The sequence below is a fragment of the Hypanus sabinus genome, chromosome 18, assembly GCF_030144855.1.
Source record: "Hypanus sabinus isolate sHypSab1 chromosome 18, sHypSab1.hap1, whole genome shotgun sequence".
Taxonomy (NCBI): domain Eukaryota; kingdom Metazoa; phylum Chordata; class Chondrichthyes; order Myliobatiformes; family Dasyatidae; genus Hypanus; species Hypanus sabinus.
This window is the reverse complement of record NC_082723.1, coordinates 58489320-58508572: the sequence shown is the minus strand read 5'-3', so window position 1 is coordinate 58508572 and position 19253 is coordinate 58489320. Positions and strand designations below refer to the sequence as shown.

Below are 19253 nucleotides of genomic sequence, written 5' to 3'. Positions count from 1 at the left end.
CTTTCAAGTAGCACTAGATTCTGGAATGGTTTCAGGGCATCGAAAAATCACAAATATCACAAACCACGCTTTCAGAAGGGAAGATGAGGTTACTGGTTACAGAGGCACACGTTGAAAGAAGCTGAAGTCAGCATGGTTTCCTTAAGGGGATATCTGGCTGACAAAACTGTTGGAATTCTTTGAGGAAATAATAGGTAGCTTAGAGTAAGGAAAGTCAGTGGATGTTGTTCACTTAGATTTTCAGAAGGTTTTTGACAAGGCAACACATATGAGACTGCTAAACAAGATATTGCAGCAACAATTCTAACATTAGCTGAGGCATGAGAAGGCAAAGAGTGGGAATAAAAGGGGCCTTTCCTGGTTGGCTGCTGGTGATTAGCGGTGCTCACTGGGGGGGTCAGTAGGACCACTTCTTTTCACATTTTATAGACAAGATCTAGATAAAGAAAGAAATAGCTTTTGGCCAAAATTGAGGATGGTACAAATTTAGGTGGGGGTGGATAGTGTTGAGGAAGAGGGTGTCTGCAGAAGGATGTGGACATTTTACGTGAATGGTGAAAGAAGTGGCAGATAGAATACAGCACAGGGAAGTGTTTCATCATATACTTTGGTAGAAGGAAAAAAAAGCATAGGCTGTTTTCTAAACCAGAAGCAAACTCAAAAATTGGAGATGCAAAGGGCCATAGGAGACCTCGTGCAGTATTCCCCAAAGGTTAACTTGTAGGCTGAGCCCGTAGGAAAGAAGTCAAATGCAATATTAGCATTCATGTTGAAATGATTAGAATATAAATGTGGGGATGTAATGATAAGGCTTTATGAGGTATTGGTCATACTTCATTTGGTGTCTTGGGCTCCTTAACTAGTGAAGAAGAGGGCCCAGAGACGGTTTAAAGAATGAGTGGGTTAATATATGAGATGCTTTAATGGCTCTGGGCCTGTTTAGAGAGTTTAGAAGAGATGGGGGGGGTAGCATTGAACTCTACAAAATATTGGAAAAACCTGGATAGAGCAGACATGGAGAGGATGTTTCCAATACAGGTGTCCTCCGTTTACAAAGGTAGAGCATTTGTATGAAATCTTTCTTAAGCTGAAATAGTGTAAAGCGAAGAACTATTAATTTATATGGGAATTTTTTTTTAAATGTGAAAATCCTCTTTGTAATGCAAAAACAGGTTACTAATATAGGTCCTTTGTAAAAGCAAAGTGATGTAAAACGACCATTTGTAAAGCAGGGGACACCTGTAGTGGGTGAGTCCAGCACCAGAGGGCACTGCATCAGAACAGAAGGGTGACCCTTTAGAATTCAATTTGTGGTTTTGATTCAAAATGTTCCCGTGTCTCAAAATGGTTAAGATATTTCTGTTCACTTCAATTTTGTTGTGAAATGGGCACAGTGTTTGAAATGACAATCTGACAAGTATTCTTCACTTCTGCCAATAGACTGTTGTAAAATTTCCTGTTGCATCAAAAAAATCTATTTTCATTTATCAGTTCTTTTCCGATCTGCTACCTTGTGAAGTCTTTCACAACAGTTTAATCAGAAGAAAAACTGTACCTGCTCATAGGATATTCAGTGCCTTGAAAAAACATTCAGTCCCCAACCCCTTGTTCACATAAATGAGCACTACTTTTGATCAATTTAACTGAGAATTTTTATTTGTGAACCAGAAGCTCATCTTTTTTCCACAGTGGAGCCCCCAAAACAGGGAAAATTATAAAGCATGAGCAACTAAACTTTGAAAAACTGAAATGTCAGCAGCTCAGAAGTATTTTTGCTCAGTACTATCTCTTGAATCTATTACAGTCTTTTTGGATAAGTTTCTATTAGCTTTGCAGAATGGAATGGAGCAAGGTTTGCCCAAACCTCCTTACAAAATTGCTCAAACTGTGCCAGGTTGGTTGGGGAGTGGCAGTGGACTTCCCAGAGATGGTCGATTGGGTGAAGGTCAGGACTCTGATTGGGTCACTCAAGGACATCAGTTCTCTTCATGTGAAGCCACTCCATAGTTGCTCTGACAGTGTGCTGAAAGACTGAGTTCCTCCACAATTTAAGCTCTCTAGCAGAGGCTAGCAAGTCTCTCTTTATTTAGCAACATTACTCTTCCCATTGATCCTGAGCAGATTTCCAGTCTCTTCTGCTGAAAAGCATCCCCATAGCATGGTGCTACGTCAACCATACATTAGGAATGGTGTTATTAGGTTGATGTGTGATATTAGGTTTATGCTACCCGTACCACATGGTGTTGAGGTCATAAAGTTCCACTTTAATCTCATCCGACCACTACTCCTTCATCTACATTTTTTACCGTACCTTTTGTGACAAAAAGCAGTTTGAATGGAAACCTGAAAGTGGATAATTCAGCTCAGGTGGTGCCCTGCAGTGTCCCACCATGCGATTGAGGAAAACTGCCCTGGAGACGTTGGAGAGCGGGGTAGGGGTTTCTACCACTCACCCCTATTCAAGTTCACAAAGTTTCAACTGTTTTGCTTTTCTACATCCAGAAGCTAATTGAAAGGAAAACACGGGAGTTGGGATATATGTCCATTTCTTTTTAAGTTAGGCGCTTACATATGATGTCATAGCATGAAGACGTCTGCCATTCACTTCTTACACGTAACCCATAATGAATTATGCAAACAAAGAATGTATAATCAAACAATATATTTATAATATTACTGAAATATTACAGATATATTGGATGCATACCAAACAGCTCACTAACCCCTCCCCCCCCCACATCTCACAATGCACAAAACCAGCTCAGCCCCAACATCATCATCCACCATTCATCCACCCTTTGCACCCATCCCCATCTCTCGCCCTCTACTAACCCCATCAACATGGACTTCCTAATTTAACAGTACCTAATGAACTCACTGCCCTGCAAATTCACCATCTCCATAACACAGAAATCACTGTCCAATCTAACTACCCCTCCCCAAAACTCCTCACACCTAAAGCCACCATCTCCCAAAGCCTTGTTCCAATCTGTTATACACTGAGAATCCACAGCCCCTCCCCCAATTAAACCCTTCCCATTTATGTTTCCACCCCCTGAATGTCCCATCCCTCACTCCGAATGTGCTCTGTGCCCGAACATGTTGAAAAATATTTCTCTCCGTCTCTCTCCCTCACTCTCACACACAGACACAGACACACCCAATGACACAAAACCTAAACTACAGATTTCACACATTCCAGACTACAAGTTACAGTGGCCAGCCCTACAGGCAAAATAAACCCTATCTCACCAACTATATAGCCCCCACCCAACCTTCTGAACACTCCCACCCACAAACTGCACAAGCAACCTCAATAAACTACACAAACCACTCACACAAAGCTATGGGTTATTCACAGACAACACTACAACATACACATACTCACCCCACAATCTCACCAAATCTCGCCCTTCAAACTGCATACACACAACACCACAAACCACACACAATATGACCTACAATGATTCACATTGCAGCCTGCAATCTACAGGTGTCAATGCTGGGCTGTGACCTGAAACACTGACCACCTCTTTGTCTACACAAATGCTGCATGACCTTCTGAGTTCTTCCACTGATTTGTTTTTGCTAAAATCTACATGTGCTATTTAACAAACTACTACATACACCCCTCCTCACACACCCTTCTCCACACAGAATGCAAAATCTATCCCTTAAAAAGTACACACACTGAGCACAATAAACCATCGATAGCACCCCATAAATGATACACACAGACCCCGAAACTTACACCCATCCACCCTACATACAATATACATCCTCAAAACAAATTGTACACATACAATAAAAGCCCAGTACCCACCTGTTATTAAATATACAACATTTTGCATTTTGGAGACAGGCAACAGATTTCTTTGATTATTTAAGTTTATTGGATCAATTGGTTAAAGAACATTGTCATTCTATTGAACATGATCTCATGAAATCTCCGTGTTTCTGCCACTTGTTTTTAGGATCAGACTCGTGATCTCATTGTGAACGGTTGCTTTAAATCATTCTTTCTAATAATTACTTCTTGTGTTGCCCTAAAACTTTTATTTCCATCTAAGCCTTCGCTTTAACAGCCAGAAGCTCATCCTCCCCTGGAAAAAGAGAAAGGAATTATTTACCTTTGGGGTCATCACAGGCTGGACACAACAGTGTGACACCTTGAAGGGTTCTCTCTCGTTGTGAATATCTCTTGGCTCTCTGTGGAGCTCATTGCATCCAATGATACTGAGCGACCTCTGTCTCAAATTACTTTTACTCATTTCAAAATCCACCTTCATTCATAATAGATATGCCAAGAATGAAACAGTGCAAAACATATTTCATTTAAGGTCATTGCATTCAATAGTGTTAATTGATATTTTTAAAACAACATCACCATTGACACTCGTGAGATCCCCTGGGGGTGACAATACATTCGTTCAATGTTTGAGACTCTGCCCCAGCCATTCAGCCCTTCTATGTACACTAGCGGAAGAATCTTGTTCAGTAGGTGTTCACGATACGCAATAACGATCTGGAAGAGGGGACCTTGTGTAGTGTATCTAAGTTTGCTGATGATAATAAATTGAGTGGAAAAGCAAATTGTACAGAAGATGCGGAGAGTCTGTAGAGAGAGATATAGACTGGTTAAGTGAGTGGGCAAGGGTCTGCCAGATGGACTACAAAGTTGGTAAATGCGAGAGCATCCACTCTGGAAGGAAACATGGAAGATCAGATTATTGTTTAAATGATAAAAGATTGCAGCAAGCTGCTGTGCAGAAGGATTTGGGAGTGCTTGTGCATGAACCACAAAAGGTTGGTTTGCAGGTGCATCAGGCTATCAAGAAGACAAATGGAATGTTGGCCTTCATTGTTAAAGGAATCGAATTTAAGAGCAGGCAGGTTATGCTGCAACTCTACAGGGTACAGGTGAGGCTGCATCTGGAGTACTGTCTACAGTTCTGGTCTCCTTACTTGAGGAAGGATATACTGGCTTTGGAGGTGGTGCAGAGGAGGTTCACCAGGTTGATTCCAGAGATGAGGAGGTTAGACTATGAGGAGAGATTGAGTTGCCTGGGACTGTACTCACCGGAATTCAGAAGAGTGAGAGGAGACCTTATAGAAAATGTATAAGATATATATATTTTTTTAAGGGATAGATAAGATAGAGTCAGGGAAGTTGTTTGCACAAGTAGGTGACACTAGAGCTAGGGGACATAGCCTCAAGATTTGGAGAGTATACTTGGGAAGAAGATGTGGAGGAACAAAAGAGTGGTGAATCTGTGGAATTCTCCGCCCAGTGAAGCAATGGTGGCTACCTCAGTAAATATTATTATGAAAAGGCTGTTTGATTTCTGCATAGTAGGGGAATTAAGAAATATGGGGAAAAAGCTGGAAATAGTACGGGAAAGATTCACCAGGATATTTTCCGGGATTGGAGGGCTGGAGTTATAGGGAAAGACTGAATAGCTTGGGACTGTTAAAGCCTGGAGGCTAAAGAGTGACATTACAGAGGTTTATAAAAATAATGAGGAGCACAGAGAGGTTAGATATTCACAGCATTTTTTAACCCCTGGGTGGGGGAGTCTAAACCTAGAGAGCATAGATTTAAGGAGAAAGGAAAGATTTAAAGAATCTGAAGGCAAATTTCTCACACAGAAGGTGGTGCATCTGTAGATAAGCTGCCAGGGGAGGTGGTAGAGGTGGGTAATTACAATGTTTAAAATACATTTGCAGAGTACATGGACAGGAAAAGTTAGAGGGTAATGGTCCAAATGCAGACACATTGGAAGAGCTCAGATGGGCATTCTGAATGACAAGGACAAGATGGGTCTAGGGCTGGTTTCCACGCTGAGAGCTCTATAAGTATATGAAAATACGCCAAAGCTGGGTCAGTGGCTACAGATCTCGGGTTTGACCACATCCAACCCCGTGGAGCTGAAATAACCAGGTAAATGAGCTCAAAGCCACCATCAGCTGGAGCTCATGGGAACTGGAGACCACAAGGAACATTCATCACCTTCTGGGATGGGGTCGCAGTACTCCACACACTCCTTCTCCGTGTAGAACTTGTTCCCGTTTCCTTTACACCCACCGTATTTGAAACGGATACACCTGCCAATGTTGGAGTCAAACGCCCAGAAGTCAATGCTCTTTCTGCAAGAGCCAATTTCTATGGGCAACCTGCAAGCAGCTGTGATGGAGGAAGAGAAGAGGAATGAGAGGCAGGATTGAGGGCAGTGGTGATATACTCATTAAAACACGCAATAGAAGTCACTGTACCAGCAGTGTGATCCCCACAGATTGTTACACAGAGAGCATTTGGCCACAAATATGGCCAATTATTCACAATGAAACCCTAGCAACATACATTTACCGCTACTGAGAAAGTGGCAGCTTGACCAAGGGATGACACTTTTGCACATTTAATATTTTCTTGTTCGTACTGTATATCAAAGTCTAGTAGTCACGATGATGATGGTAACATTGGCTTTGTTAACGAAGTGTGTGGCTACTCACCCTTACTCGTCAGACATTGACTTGCCGTACTGGTAGGGCTCAGAGACAGGGAACATTTATTCTTTCGGATGCTGATGCAGAATGTCTGCATGGACACAGCAATAAGCACAGTCTTCACAGAATGGCAATGTAAAGTTACTGGTTGGTCACCATTACTAGGGAAATACTGGCACAAGATCTGGTAAGGAAGCTGGCTGGAGATCCACACTCACTGACTATGGATCTGTATTTCCAGGTCTCTGTTCTACTGCACAGCTATAGAGCTTTACCGTGCATTTTGTAATACAGGCTGGACACTTGCTGTTACAGAAAGACGGTGATTGGCTGTTACTGTGACTATATGGGAAAGGACTCCCTCTGAGAGGTGATTATTATCTTTCTCTGCTTTTATAGATATAGGACTGTGCAGTCACAATTGCTCAGTAAGGGTCAGCTTGAGCTCGGTCACATACCTTCAGTTCGGCAGGTCTGTAAGCAGTCCCGTTCCGTTATAAAGTTATTCTTGTTTCCAAGACAACCACCATAGTTAAATTGTTCACAGGCCATCGAGGTTTGGTTATAGAAGAACTGATTAAAAAATCCAAAGCATGGACCAGTATCGGGCTCAAGTTGGCAAGACTCTTGATACAAAAGGAAATGAAAATTGTTAATGTTAACAACTATACAAAATGCACAAACCAAACGTCACAGTGTTACAAAATTAGTCACCCAATGCCAAGATACTGACTTGTAGGAACAACTACCTCCCACCGTCCCCCCTACCTCGCTTTGCTCCCAGGCATTGGGTTGAGGATTAGGAGCTCCAGCTACAGTGTTAGAAGCAGAAGCTGTGGTTGCTGTGCCTGGAGTTGAGTAGGTCGAGAGAAAGTTTGATTCAGGCCCTTTACAGTTTGAAATGGGAGAATTTGTAATTGAAAATAAACCAATGGGCCAACAATTATAATTGCTTTGGTTCTCTCTTCATTAAGGGAGCAATTTCTCAGAAACAGAAATCATCAGACCAAAAGTCTAATGAAAGAGAGGTCAGTAGCCAAGTTGAAACTCTCTACTTCGGCACACTTGTGACCTGATTGATGCTGGACCATATTAGTCTTCCTCTGAGCAGACCACTTGTTCTAAATATGCACTTTCCCCAGACCAGGTAATTGGCCCAGAGAACTGCTTGTAAACCGAAGTTAAATCCCCTCATTCACCACTGACCAGGGACCCAAACAGCCTTTCCAGCTCACACAACTTCCTCCAACCTTGTCTACTGTAGCCAGTACTCTGAAAGTGGCCTCCACTACGTCAGAGAGACCAAATGTAGACTAGGCATTAATTTTGTGAAACACCTGTGCAACAGCCACCTCGAGCTTCTGGTTGTAAGCGCCTGAAAATGCCCTTCCCGTTCCCACACCAACCCGCCTCTCCCCAGTCTTCTCAACAGCCAACCTTAGGTTCTTTAGTCTTCTTCCTGCTCTGGGTAATGAGAAGAGGGCATGCACTGGAGGCACCACAGTTTGAAGATATCGTTGATGGTAGTCTGGCTGGAATCTGGATCCCACTAGCTGAGAGGGTACCTCTAACAACTCTCCAACACGTTCCTCCACTCATCATAAATACATGTCCTCTGATATTGCCCATTGCTGCCCTGGGAAGAAGGTGCTAGCTGCCCATTCTAGTTACATCTCTCATAATCTTATACACTTTCATAAAGTTGCTGCTCAAGTCATTCCAAAGAGAAGAGCCCCAGCTCACACAACCTTTCTTCCTGAGGCATTCCTTCTGATCCAGACAGCATCATTATAAGTCTCCTCTGCAACCTTTCTAATGCTTCCAAGTCCTTCTTGTAATAAGGTTCAGGAAGACAGCTCACCACTTTCTCAAGGGCAACTGGCCACAGGAAATTCTAAGCGAGCTCAACTTGCAAAGCCCACATCCCTAGACTGATTAGAACAAAATTACAAGGGAGAAAGCGGAATATGGGAGTAACCATTAGGGAATACACAGTTCAAAGGTGAAATGTTGTTGAAATCAAATGTAGAACTAATGTTTCCTCCAATATATAATGACCAGTGGATGCAAAAATATTGTGCTGTGCAATTTTTTGCCCAGTGACAACAATATCTGTGCACTGAATTTTTAAGTCAACCTGAAGCTATTCTAAGGATGATAAACTACGAAGTCCACTTTGTTGTTTAAAAGAAATAAAATAATGCACATCAATGAGTCATTGCTGATGTCACATGAATATGCAAATAGTTCACTATTTATTTCACAAGTTCCAATAGTGCAACCAACAAACTGAATGACTTCAAACTTGTGGATAAATATACACGCTGCTGTTTGCAATCAGTTTTATTTCTAACAACATTCTGCCTTCTTGACTTCCATATAGTGGAAGGGGGGAAGGAGGTATTATTTTGATAAATATTCATCAGAAGTACAGGTGACTCCCCCCCCCCCCCACAACGGTAGAGTGTTCCTATGAAACCTTTCTTAAGCCAAAATGGCATAAAGCAAAGAACCATTAATTTATATGGGAAAAATTTTTGTAAAAGCAAAAATCCTCTTTGTAATGCGAAAACAGGTTACTAATGTAGGTCCTTTGTAAATGCGAAGCGGCGTAAAGCAAACATTCGTAAAGCGGGGGACACCTGTTGCGAGGTAGAGGGTGACAACCTTTTGTCCGCAGTTTAAATTCCTTAGTGCACTGGTAGCAAAAGGTGTGTCCACACACACCTTAGAGAGAGTGTTGGTGGTGGAGACAAGTACTCTCACAGTGTTTAAGAGGTGTCTATAGTAGACAAGCACTTGGATCAATCCAGTTGCAAAGGCTGTGGATCAAGTGCTGGGAAATGAGTTGATGCACTCAAGGTCCCAGGGCTGGGTTAAGTGACCCAATGGCTCCACATTATGCTGCGGCTGGTCATCTGCCTGAAGCAGCACCAGGTAATCACACCAGTGTTGTGCCAAAACAGTATTTAATCCTCTGACTTGAGCTGTGCCCAGTGTGGTGGTGCAAAACACATCGTAATGATACTGCATTATGATACTGGATAATTCATACTCTGCATAATGACACAGGTTCTGTTCAATATCTGCAGCCAGTGCCGTGCCTGATGTGGCACCCAGCTCAATGTTGGCCAGTTCCCAGCACCATCATCAGGGTGGCCCAGTGATCTCACTTTCCTTGCATCCACTGTCCAAGGTGCTGATTTACTCTTTGACCCCCCCCCCACACCCACCCCGCTCCCTGATGGTGGGGGCAATGAGAGCAGTGATTCACCCTTTGCTGTACCTAGTGCTGTACCCACCTTCGTTTGCCTCAATGGCTCCAATAGCAGACCCTTCCAGGTCTCCCAACCCTCTCTTCAAACGAGCCTTGCATGAAAGAGGAATGAAAATGCCTTTAGATTTGATTAAACAACAGAAAATTATGTAAAAATAGTGTGTATTTAATATTTCAGTAATATTTGAGTAATGTTGTAAATATATTGCTTGATTAAGCAATTTTATTTTTCACATAATTCATTACAGGTTATATGCAAACGTACATGGATGGCATATGTCATTAGCCTACCACATCATAAGGGCACTCCTCGGTAAAGAAATGGAAAGTAAAAAGAAAGAAGGCATGTTTACCCCAGCTCCTGGTTGTTTCTTTCAATTCATTTCTGAAGTTGCAAAACATAACAGTAGCAATGAGGAAATTTTAAACCTAACCTGAGACACCTACCTACCTGTTGAAGCATAGCACGGTCTTTCTTCAGAAGGGGAGACAGAGAGACATTTAAGTTGTAAAAAAAAGCACACCCTGTTTATTTCTTCAGAGAGGGATGAAAAACAGTTGAGTTTAAAACAAGGCAGAAAAAAGACAGAATTTATGGGTTCATAATCAGTGAGTACTGGGTGATAATTATAATAAATTTTCAAAAAGCAGAAATGGCTCATTACATCAGAAAGGTAGATGTGTTTGACTGCACAACAAATAACTGGGTGATGTATACTGAATGAATTGAGTAGTATTTTGAAGCAAATTAAATTAGTTTTGATTAGTTTCTGGAGTGAGAAAACATAATAAATATGAAGCATTAATTTGTTTATTTTAAGTTGCTTTGTTCCCAAGAGCCGTAAAATACTCAGTCTTCATTTACAAACTATATATTTTATAATAACTAATTTGTTAGAGGAAAAACACAAACAAGTTTACAATGTTTCTCAATGTTAGAAGAGCAAGAACATGAACAAGCATAAATTTAAGCATAAACATAAACTTGTTCAGTTCCATAATGGGTCAAATGAGATTTTATAGCATTGCACTGTTGAACACTGGCTCAGTACACCTCCTGCCATTGATCCCTGTAACCCCGTATTCTGTACATCTATCAGGTAGCCCAAAGATGGAAAAACCTTATCAGTTACAGCTCCCTTGTCCACCCCATTCATTGCTACTTCAAAACCTTCAGTCAGATTTATCAACCATGAAACAGCTTAGTCACTTATCTTGCTGTTATTTCCTGAGATATACCTTGGACATATCATTTTACTCAATTAACAGTGACATTTACAATTTTCCAATCTAAACAAACAGTTTCCAAGCCCAGATAAATGTGAAAAATCATGTTAATCTCCCTGAGTTTTTGTCTACTCCCATTGTAATTTTGGGAACAACCTCACCCCAGGAATTTGTCAATCTTTAATGTCCATGTGTTCTTTAATATATACAAAGTTCAAAGTAAATTTATTATCAAAGTGTGCTTATGTCACCATATACAACCCTGAGATTCATTTTCCTGCAGGCAATCACAGGAAATACAAGAAACACAATAGAATCAATGAAAGACCCCACGCAACAGGATGGACAACAACCAATATGCGGGAAAAAAATAAACTGTGCAAATACAAAAAGAGAAAATAAAGAAATAATTACCATTTGTAAAAAGTAATCAGTAAATATCAAGAACGTGAGATGAAGATTCATTGAAACTAAGTCCATAGATTGTGGGAACAGCTCTGTCATAGGGTGAGTGAAGATGACTAAAGCTATTCCCTTTGGCTCAAGAGCCTGATGGCTGAGGGATGAGAATTGTTCCTGAACCTGGTAGTGCAGATGCTGAGGTTCCTGTATCTCCTTCCTTATGCCTGGATGGTGGGGGTCCTTGGTGATGGATGCTTCTTTGCTGCAACAGTGCTCCATGTAAATGTGCTCAGTGGTGGAGAGGGCTAAAACTGTGATGGGTTGGGCAGAATCTAGTACTTTTAGGAGGCTTTTCCAACCAAGGGCATTGGTGCCTCCATACCAGGTCTCGGAGCAACTGATCAATATCCTCTCTACCACATATAGATAGAAGTTTGTCAAAGTTTTAGATGACATGCCAAATCTTTGCAAATTTCTAAGAAAGTAAAAGTACTGCTGTTCTTTCTTTTGTGATCACACCTACATGCTGGACCCATGGCAGAAGCTCTGAAATGATAACACTGAGATTATCCAGGTTGTGGTTGTTTTACTTACAGAGGGTTTGGTAAATCCCTTGTTGCAGCTGTTTTTTTAATGCTTTTGTAAAATATTAGTTGAATTAATGCAAGACTAATATTTCTAACGCATATATTTTTCACAATATGTGGTGTTGGTCTCCATCTACTGGAGGAAAAGCAGTATAGCAGTATAAAGGAACACAGCCCGATATAGCGGGCAGCGTCGTTGCGGGCAGTGGAGTGAGCTGGGAGTAGAGTGGAGACCTAAGGGCTTTGGCTCAACGGGCTTCAGCAGAACCGGGTGAGGCGAGGAAGACCGGAGCTGCAGAGCTCTCACAGCTAGTTGCTTGGTAAGTATTGGTACGTAGTCCTGCTTCCTTTTACACCTATAACTTTAAAAGTATTGTTAAACAGTGTTATAGTTAGCTATATTGGGGCAAAGGGTTCTTGCATAACTAATACTAGTACATTAAATTAACTATATAGCATGGAGCAGGTGATGTGTTACTGCTGCGAGATGTGGGAACCGGTAGACCCCATTGAGGGACACGGCGACTACATTTGCAGCAAGTGTTTGTTGCTCGAGGAACTCCAGCTTCATATTGATGAGCTGCAGTCCGAGCTTCAGACACTGCAACACATCAGGGAGGGGGAGAGTTACCTGGACTCTGTGTACCAGGAGATAGCCACACCTAATAGATTAACTAATGTAGATTGCAGTCAAGCACAGGATGGTGTGGCTTTGAGTGAGGAAAGTAGGGGAATCCAAGAGGTAGGGCTGGAGGAGATGCAGGTCTTGCTCTTGTCCAACAGATTCGAGGCTTTAACTCCCTGTGAGAGCAGGAGCGGGGACTGTGGGAAGGATGAGCAACCTGCCTATAGCACCATGGAGTGGGGGGCCATTCCAGGGGGGGAGTCAATAGAAATGTTGTAGTAATAGGGGACAGTATCATCAGGGGGATAGATAGGGTTCTCTGCAACCGAGAGCGAGAGTCCCGAAGGCTATGTTGCCTGCCTGGTGCCAGGGTTAAGGACATCTCTTCTGGGCTGGAGAGAAACTTGCAGTGGGAGGGCGAGGATCCAGTTGTCTTAGTACACGTCGGTACTAATGACATAGATAGGACAAGGAAGAAGGTTCTGTTACAGAAATATGAGCAGCTAGGGGTCAAATTAAAAAACAGAACCTCAAGGGTAATAATCTCTGGATTATTACCTAAGCCACGAGCAAATTTGGCTAGGTTAAATAAAATTAGGGAGTTAAATGCATGGCTCAAAGACTGGTGTGGGAGAAGTGGGTTTTGCTTCTTGGGACACTGCCACCAGTACCGGGACAGGAGAGAACTGTTCCGGAGGGACGGGCTTCACCTGAACCGGGCTGGGGTTAGTGTCCTGGCGAATCATATAACTAGGGCTGCAGAGAGGTCTTTAAACTAACTAGTGGGGGGGAGGATTCTAGAGAGCAAATAATTAAAAAAGACAGTGGAGAAGGTAATGGATGTAGGTAAAAGTGGAGGAATAAAAAGACAGAGTGTGTCAGGAGGGGAAAGAATGTACGGAGATAAACGTAAAGTTGTACAAAAGGAAAAGGTAGGAAATAAGTGTCAAATATATTTGAAAGTCCTTTATTTGAATGCACTTAGTATTAGGAATAAAATTGATGAGTTGACAGTACAAATAATTACATATGGTTATGATATTGTGGCAATTATGGAATCATGGCTGCAGGGTGACCAGGACTGGGAATTAAACATACAAGGGTATTCAACAATTAGGAGAGACAGGCAAGAAGGAAAAGGAGGTGGGGTGGCTATGTTAATAAAGCAAGAAATCACTGCAATAAAGCAAAATGATATTGGCTCAAAGGATCAGGATAACGAAACAATTTAGGTAGAAATAAGAAATAGTAAAGGGAAAAAAAGCAGTGGTGGGAGTAGTCTATAGGCCTCCAAACAGCTGTAACTCAGTTGGTCGGAGCATAAATCAAGAAATAGTTGGGGCTTGTAATAAGGGAACAGCTATAATTATTGGGGATTTTAACTTTCATATTGACTGGACTAATCAAGTCGGACACGGCAGCCTTGAAGAAGAGTTTATTGAGTGTATTCGGGATGGGTTCCTTGAACAATACGTTACTGAGCCGACAAGGGGAGCAAGCAGTCTTAGATCTGGTCCCATGTAATGAGACAGGACTAATAAAAAATGTCCTAGTAAAGGATCCCCTTGGAATGAGTGACCATAACATGGTTGAATTCCATATTCAATTAGAAGATGAGAGGGTTGGATCTCAAACAAGCGTACTGAGCTTAAATAAAGGAGACTATGATGATATGAGAGCGGAATTGCTTAAGATGGATTGGGAAAATAGATTAAAGGGTAGATCGGTACTTGATCAGTGGTGTATATTTAAGGAGTTATTTTACAACTATCAAGAAAGATATATTCCACTGAAGAAAAAAGGGTGTAAAAGAAAAAATAGTTATCCGTGGCTAAGTAAAGAAATAAAGCAAAGTATACGACTAAAAAGAAAGTTATATAAGATAGCTAAATCTAGTGGGAAGATTGAAGATCGAGAAGCTTTTAAAGATCAGCAGCAAATAACAAAAAGATTGATTAAGAAGGGGAAGATAGATTATGAAAGTAAATTGGCGAAAAATATAAAAGCAGATAGTAAGAGTTTTTATAGTTACATAAAAAGAAAAAGGGTGGCTAAAGTAAATGTTAGTCCCCTAGAAGATGAGACCGGGAAATTAATGGTAGGGGACATGGAGATGGCGGAAACGCTGAACAAATATTCTGTATCAGTTTTTACAGTAGAGGACACTCAAAATATCCCAACACTGGATAAACAGGGGGCTCTAGGGGGAGAGAAGCTAACTACAATTCAAATCATCAAGGAAATCGTACTTGATAAATTAATGGGACTGAAGGTGGATAAATCCCCTGGACCGGATGGCTTGCATCCTAGGGTCTTAAGGGAAGTGGCGGTCGGGACTGTGGATGCATTAGTGATAATTTTTCAAAACTCGCTGGACTCGGCAATGGTCCCGGCAGATTGGAAAATGCTAATGTAACTCCTTTATTTAAAAAGGGCAATAGATAGAAGGCTGGGAATTAAAGGCCAGTTAGCCTAACATCTGTGGTTGGCAAAATGTTGGAATCGATAATTAAGGAAACAGTAACAGGACATTTGGATAAACATAGGTTAATAGGTCAAAGTCAGCATGGCTTTACAAAAGGGAAGTCATGTTTGACAAATTTGTTGGAGTTCTTTGAGGACATAACATATAGGGTAGATAAAGGGGAACCAGTGGATGTGGTGCATTTGGACTTCCAAAAGGCATTTGACAAGGAGCCACACCAAAGATTATTAATTAAAGTAAAAAATCATGGGATTGGGGATAATATTCTGGCATGGGTGGAGGATTGGCTTTCTAACAGAAAACAGAGAGTTGGGATAAATGGTTTATTCTCAGACTGGCACTTGGTGACTAGTGGTGTTCCGCAGGGGTCGGTGTTGGGACCCCAACTCTTTACAATCTATATTAATGATTTGGAGAAAGGGACTAAGTGCAACGTATTGAAGTTTGCTGATGACACAAAGATGGGAGGGAGTGTAATGAGTGTGGAGGACATTGAAACCCTGCAGGGGTTACATAGATAGGCTGAGTGATTGGGCAGACATTTGGCAGATGAAATATAATACTGACAAGTGTGAGGTCTTGCACTTTGGTGGGAAAAATAATAGAGCAAGTTATTATCTAAATGGAGAGAAACTGGAAAGTGCTTCTATGCAAAGGGATCTGGGGGTCCTGGTGCAGGAAACACAAAAAGTTAGTATGCAAGTGCAGCAGGTGGTCAAGAAGGCCAATGGAATGCTGGCTTTTATTGCTAGGGAGATGGAGTATAAGAACAGGGAGGTCTTACTGCAGTTGTACCGGGTATTGGTGAGACCACGCCTGGAGTACTGTGTGCAGTTCTGGTGTCCATATTTAAGAAAGGACATACTGGCTCTCGAGGCAGTGCAGAGAAGATTCATTAGGTTAATTCCGGGGATGGGTGGGTTGATGCATGATGAGAGGTTGAGTTGATTGGGACTCTACTCATTGGAGTTCCGAAGAATGAGAGGCGATCTTATTGAAACATATAAGATTGTGAAGGGGCTTGATTGGGTGGATGCGGGGAGAATGTTCCCAATGATGGATGAAACTAGGTCTGGGGGCATAATCTTAAAATAAGGGGATGCCATTCCAGGACTGAGATGAGGAGAAATTTCTTCACTCAGAGGGTAGTGGGGCTATGGAATTTACTGCCCCAGAGAGCTGTGGAAGCTACTCCACTCAATAAATTCAAAACAGAGATAGACATTTTCCTGGATAAAAATGGCATTAGGGGATACGGTGAGCGAGCAGGTAAGTGGACATGAGGCTAGGTTTAGATCAGCCATGTGATCTCCTGGACCAGTTTTTGATAGCCTGGATGGGCCGGAGAGGAATTTTCCAGATTTTTTCTCCTCAATTGGCAAATCGTTTTTTTTTTCCCCGGGTGATCACATGGGTTTGGACGGGATGAATAATAAAATAAAATGGGCGGCATGGTGCCCTGTTGGTTGGCACTGTTGCCTTGTGGGATTCGGTGAAAACTAGAGTTAAGATTGGATCAGCCATGATCTTGTTGAATGGCGGAGCAGGCTTGAGGGGCCGATTGGCCTACTCCGCTCCTATCTCTTATGTTCTTATGTTCTTATGTCCCACTTTCATTTCTCGTTGGCTAAGTGTTATTAACTTTTTATTGGTTCCTTCTCATCTCAGGACATATCTCAATTGAAGTATAAAAGTGACAGGCACTGTAAAAGTGCCATCTTTGTTTCTTTATTTCTTTGTTACTTTTTTCTCCTCTCAGTTTCATAAACTCTCCATCTGCTACTTTGTTTAAACTTTAAGATAACCAATCACGAAATAACAGGTATTTACTCATTCTTGGACTCCTAAAGGAACCTGGGTATCAGAAAAATCTCCAGATCCCACAACCCCCTTCTGATTCAGTATCAGTTCTGACAAATGATCCTTGGCATTCTCTCTCCACAGAAGCTGTCTTCCCTCTGCATAGTTCAAGCATTTTATGTTTGTAATTGAACATGAGTTTTCTTGGGGTGAGCCAGTAGAGGCTTGAACTAGTGTTGCTTGCTTGCTCTTTGGGTTCTCAGTAAGGGTGTATTTGCTGACATGCGCACTCAGTAGACTGGAAGAAAATAAACTTCCTAAAAGTTGAAACTCAGCCTCAGCTTCTTCGGAATGTTAAAATGTGACCCCATCATGTTCCCGCTGCCACCGGACAGCGACGCCGCAAAGGGTAAGTCCTTCGTGGGCCACAGCTACAACGTCCCCCACAGCTCTGATTAACCGTAGGCTGATCACAGGCGTCTCCCGACCACCGCTTAACCAGCCCAGTGTGTCCTTGGACTGTGGGAAGGAACGTGAGCCCCACACTTTCTGCAGGGAGAATGTGCAGAAGCTCCTTACAGAGCGGCACCACAATTGAGTGGCAAACTCCAGAACGCACTGAGCTGTCATAGTGTTGTGATCACTATGCCACCGTAGTTATTGGATGAAAGCGCCGTTCAACGCCACCGCTCAGCCCAAACCTACACCAATCAAAGCAACCCTCTTACCCAGCTTACCAGAGTTATTGCATTAACTATATCTCTGGGACAGAATTAGAATATTATCTGATTTATTATCACTGGGCTTGTCGTTCCCAAGCCCAGTGCACCAGAGTTACTGCAATAACTACTTTTCCATAGGACAGATGCCCAAGAAACAGTGAGAAATATCACCATTATACCAGCACATTAATTACAGCGTCAACTTAACTTGCTGAGCACGGTGTACATGAGTTACTGAATAAGCTGCCGACTTCATCCCAGTCTATCAAATTACTAAATCAGTTCCAAGCTCTTAAGCCAGTGCCTCAGAGTTAGTTAAATTAACCATCACCCAGAGCACCAGAATAAAACAAACATACTACTTGCAATAATTACTGACCCTTAAACAGCATTATTCTCAGTGTCTAACTCCGCTGTTCCAGACTTACAGACTTCATTATGGTCCTAGAAGCCCACATACCAGAGTTCCTCCAAAAACTGCAAGTAAGTGATGGCCTTAACTCAGCTCCTAAGTCTAGTGGATCAAAGTCAATGCATTAACTGCTGTTTCTGAGCCCAGTATATCAGTCACAGCACTATCTGTGGTCGTTTACCCAGTGTACAACTACAGTTCATGGGCCCGCGTCCCAGAGTTCTGTCTGACTTGGATTACCTGATTCTCATTGGAGTTCGCCCATCGTAGAAAATCAGCATTTATTTTCCGTGGGGCTGCTGTCCCTGTCCCCAGCAGCTGCACGACAAGGAGGAAGCACAGAGAGCACCACATTCTGCTGGTCTGCTCCAAAATAAGACAGTTACGTGGTCCTGCCAGGAGTTATCAGTCAGACGAAGTCCCAGTCCCGGTGTATGTGGAACACTGATTGCTCAAAGGTCCATGTTGACATTACTCTGTTATTCATTAATGAGTTTACTGAGAAACCAGCAGAACCCTCGAGGGGGCACATTAACTGGTCTGAGCTTGGAATATCAGCAGCGGGTCAGAGAATGAGTGGGTTGGAGAATTAGACTATTTGGTGGACTGAGCTCTGTGCAGGTTATTACTTGACATCACTCCTCATTGAACAAGAAGATCAACCTTCGGTCAGCAGGGAGTGCGGAAGGTATGTAGGGAGCAAAACCAGGCTCATTGAAATATCTGTCCACTGGTGATTGCACATTTACAAATCCTTAGCAAATGAGTCAGCCCATTCCTGCCTGCAGGAGGTCTGAGGCAACACCCACACCACAGGCTGTTGGGTGGCAAGTAATAACTGTCCGACTGAAGGGTCAGCAATGACCATCTCTCTTTGATCATGGACACAACAATCGACACACTGCGGCTTTCCACTGAGCAGAAAACAAATGGAACGGCTGCATCAATACTGAGACTTGGGAGCAGGTCAGAGGCTGAGTTACCACCGTGAATGACTCCGCTCCTAACACCCTATGTCCTATCCACCATCTACAAGTCAGGAGCCTGATGGAATATTCTCCACCCGTTTAGATTTCTGCAGTGCCAGCAACATTCAAGAAGCTCGACACTACCCAGGACTGAGCAGCCCCATTCAGAAGAATTAGAGTCAGAATCAGGTTTATTATCACCGGCATGTGTCGTGAAATTTGTAAACTTAGCAGCAGCAGTTCA

At 42.4% G+C, this 19253-nt stretch overlaps 1 protein-coding gene across 1 annotated transcript; it reads right to left on the bottom strand.

Moving 5' to 3' along the window:
* Positions 1-3887: 3887 nt before the first annotated feature.
* Positions 3888-18535, bottom strand: ambp (alpha-1-microglobulin/bikunin precursor). Its single transcript, XM_059943804.1, has 5 exons — positions 18282-18535; positions 9807-9873; positions 6963-7130; positions 6011-6184; positions 3888-4103 (listed from the first exon to the last, which is right to left on the bottom strand). The coding sequence occupies exons 1-5, from the start codon at positions 18393-18395 to the stop codon at positions 4066-4068; spliced, it is 561 nt and encodes a 186-aa protein (XP_059799787.1). The 5' UTR covers positions 18396-18535; the 3' UTR covers positions 3888-4065.
* Between the last annotated feature and the right edge of the window lie 718 nt (positions 18536-19253).

Coding starts and splice junctions, on each gene's coding strand:
- ambp (XM_059943804.1), bottom strand. CDS start 18,395: ATGTGGTGCTCTCTGTGCTTCCTCCTTGTCGTGCAGCTGCTGGGGACA. Junction 6,185..6,962: donor ACAGACCTGCCGAACTGAAG/GTATGTGACCGA, acceptor CCTCCATCACAG/CTGCTTGCAGGTTGCCCATA. Junction 4,104..6,010: donor CTGCGACCCCATCCCAGAAG/GTGATGAATGTT, acceptor CTCTTTTTCCAG/GGGAGGATGAGCTTCTGGCT.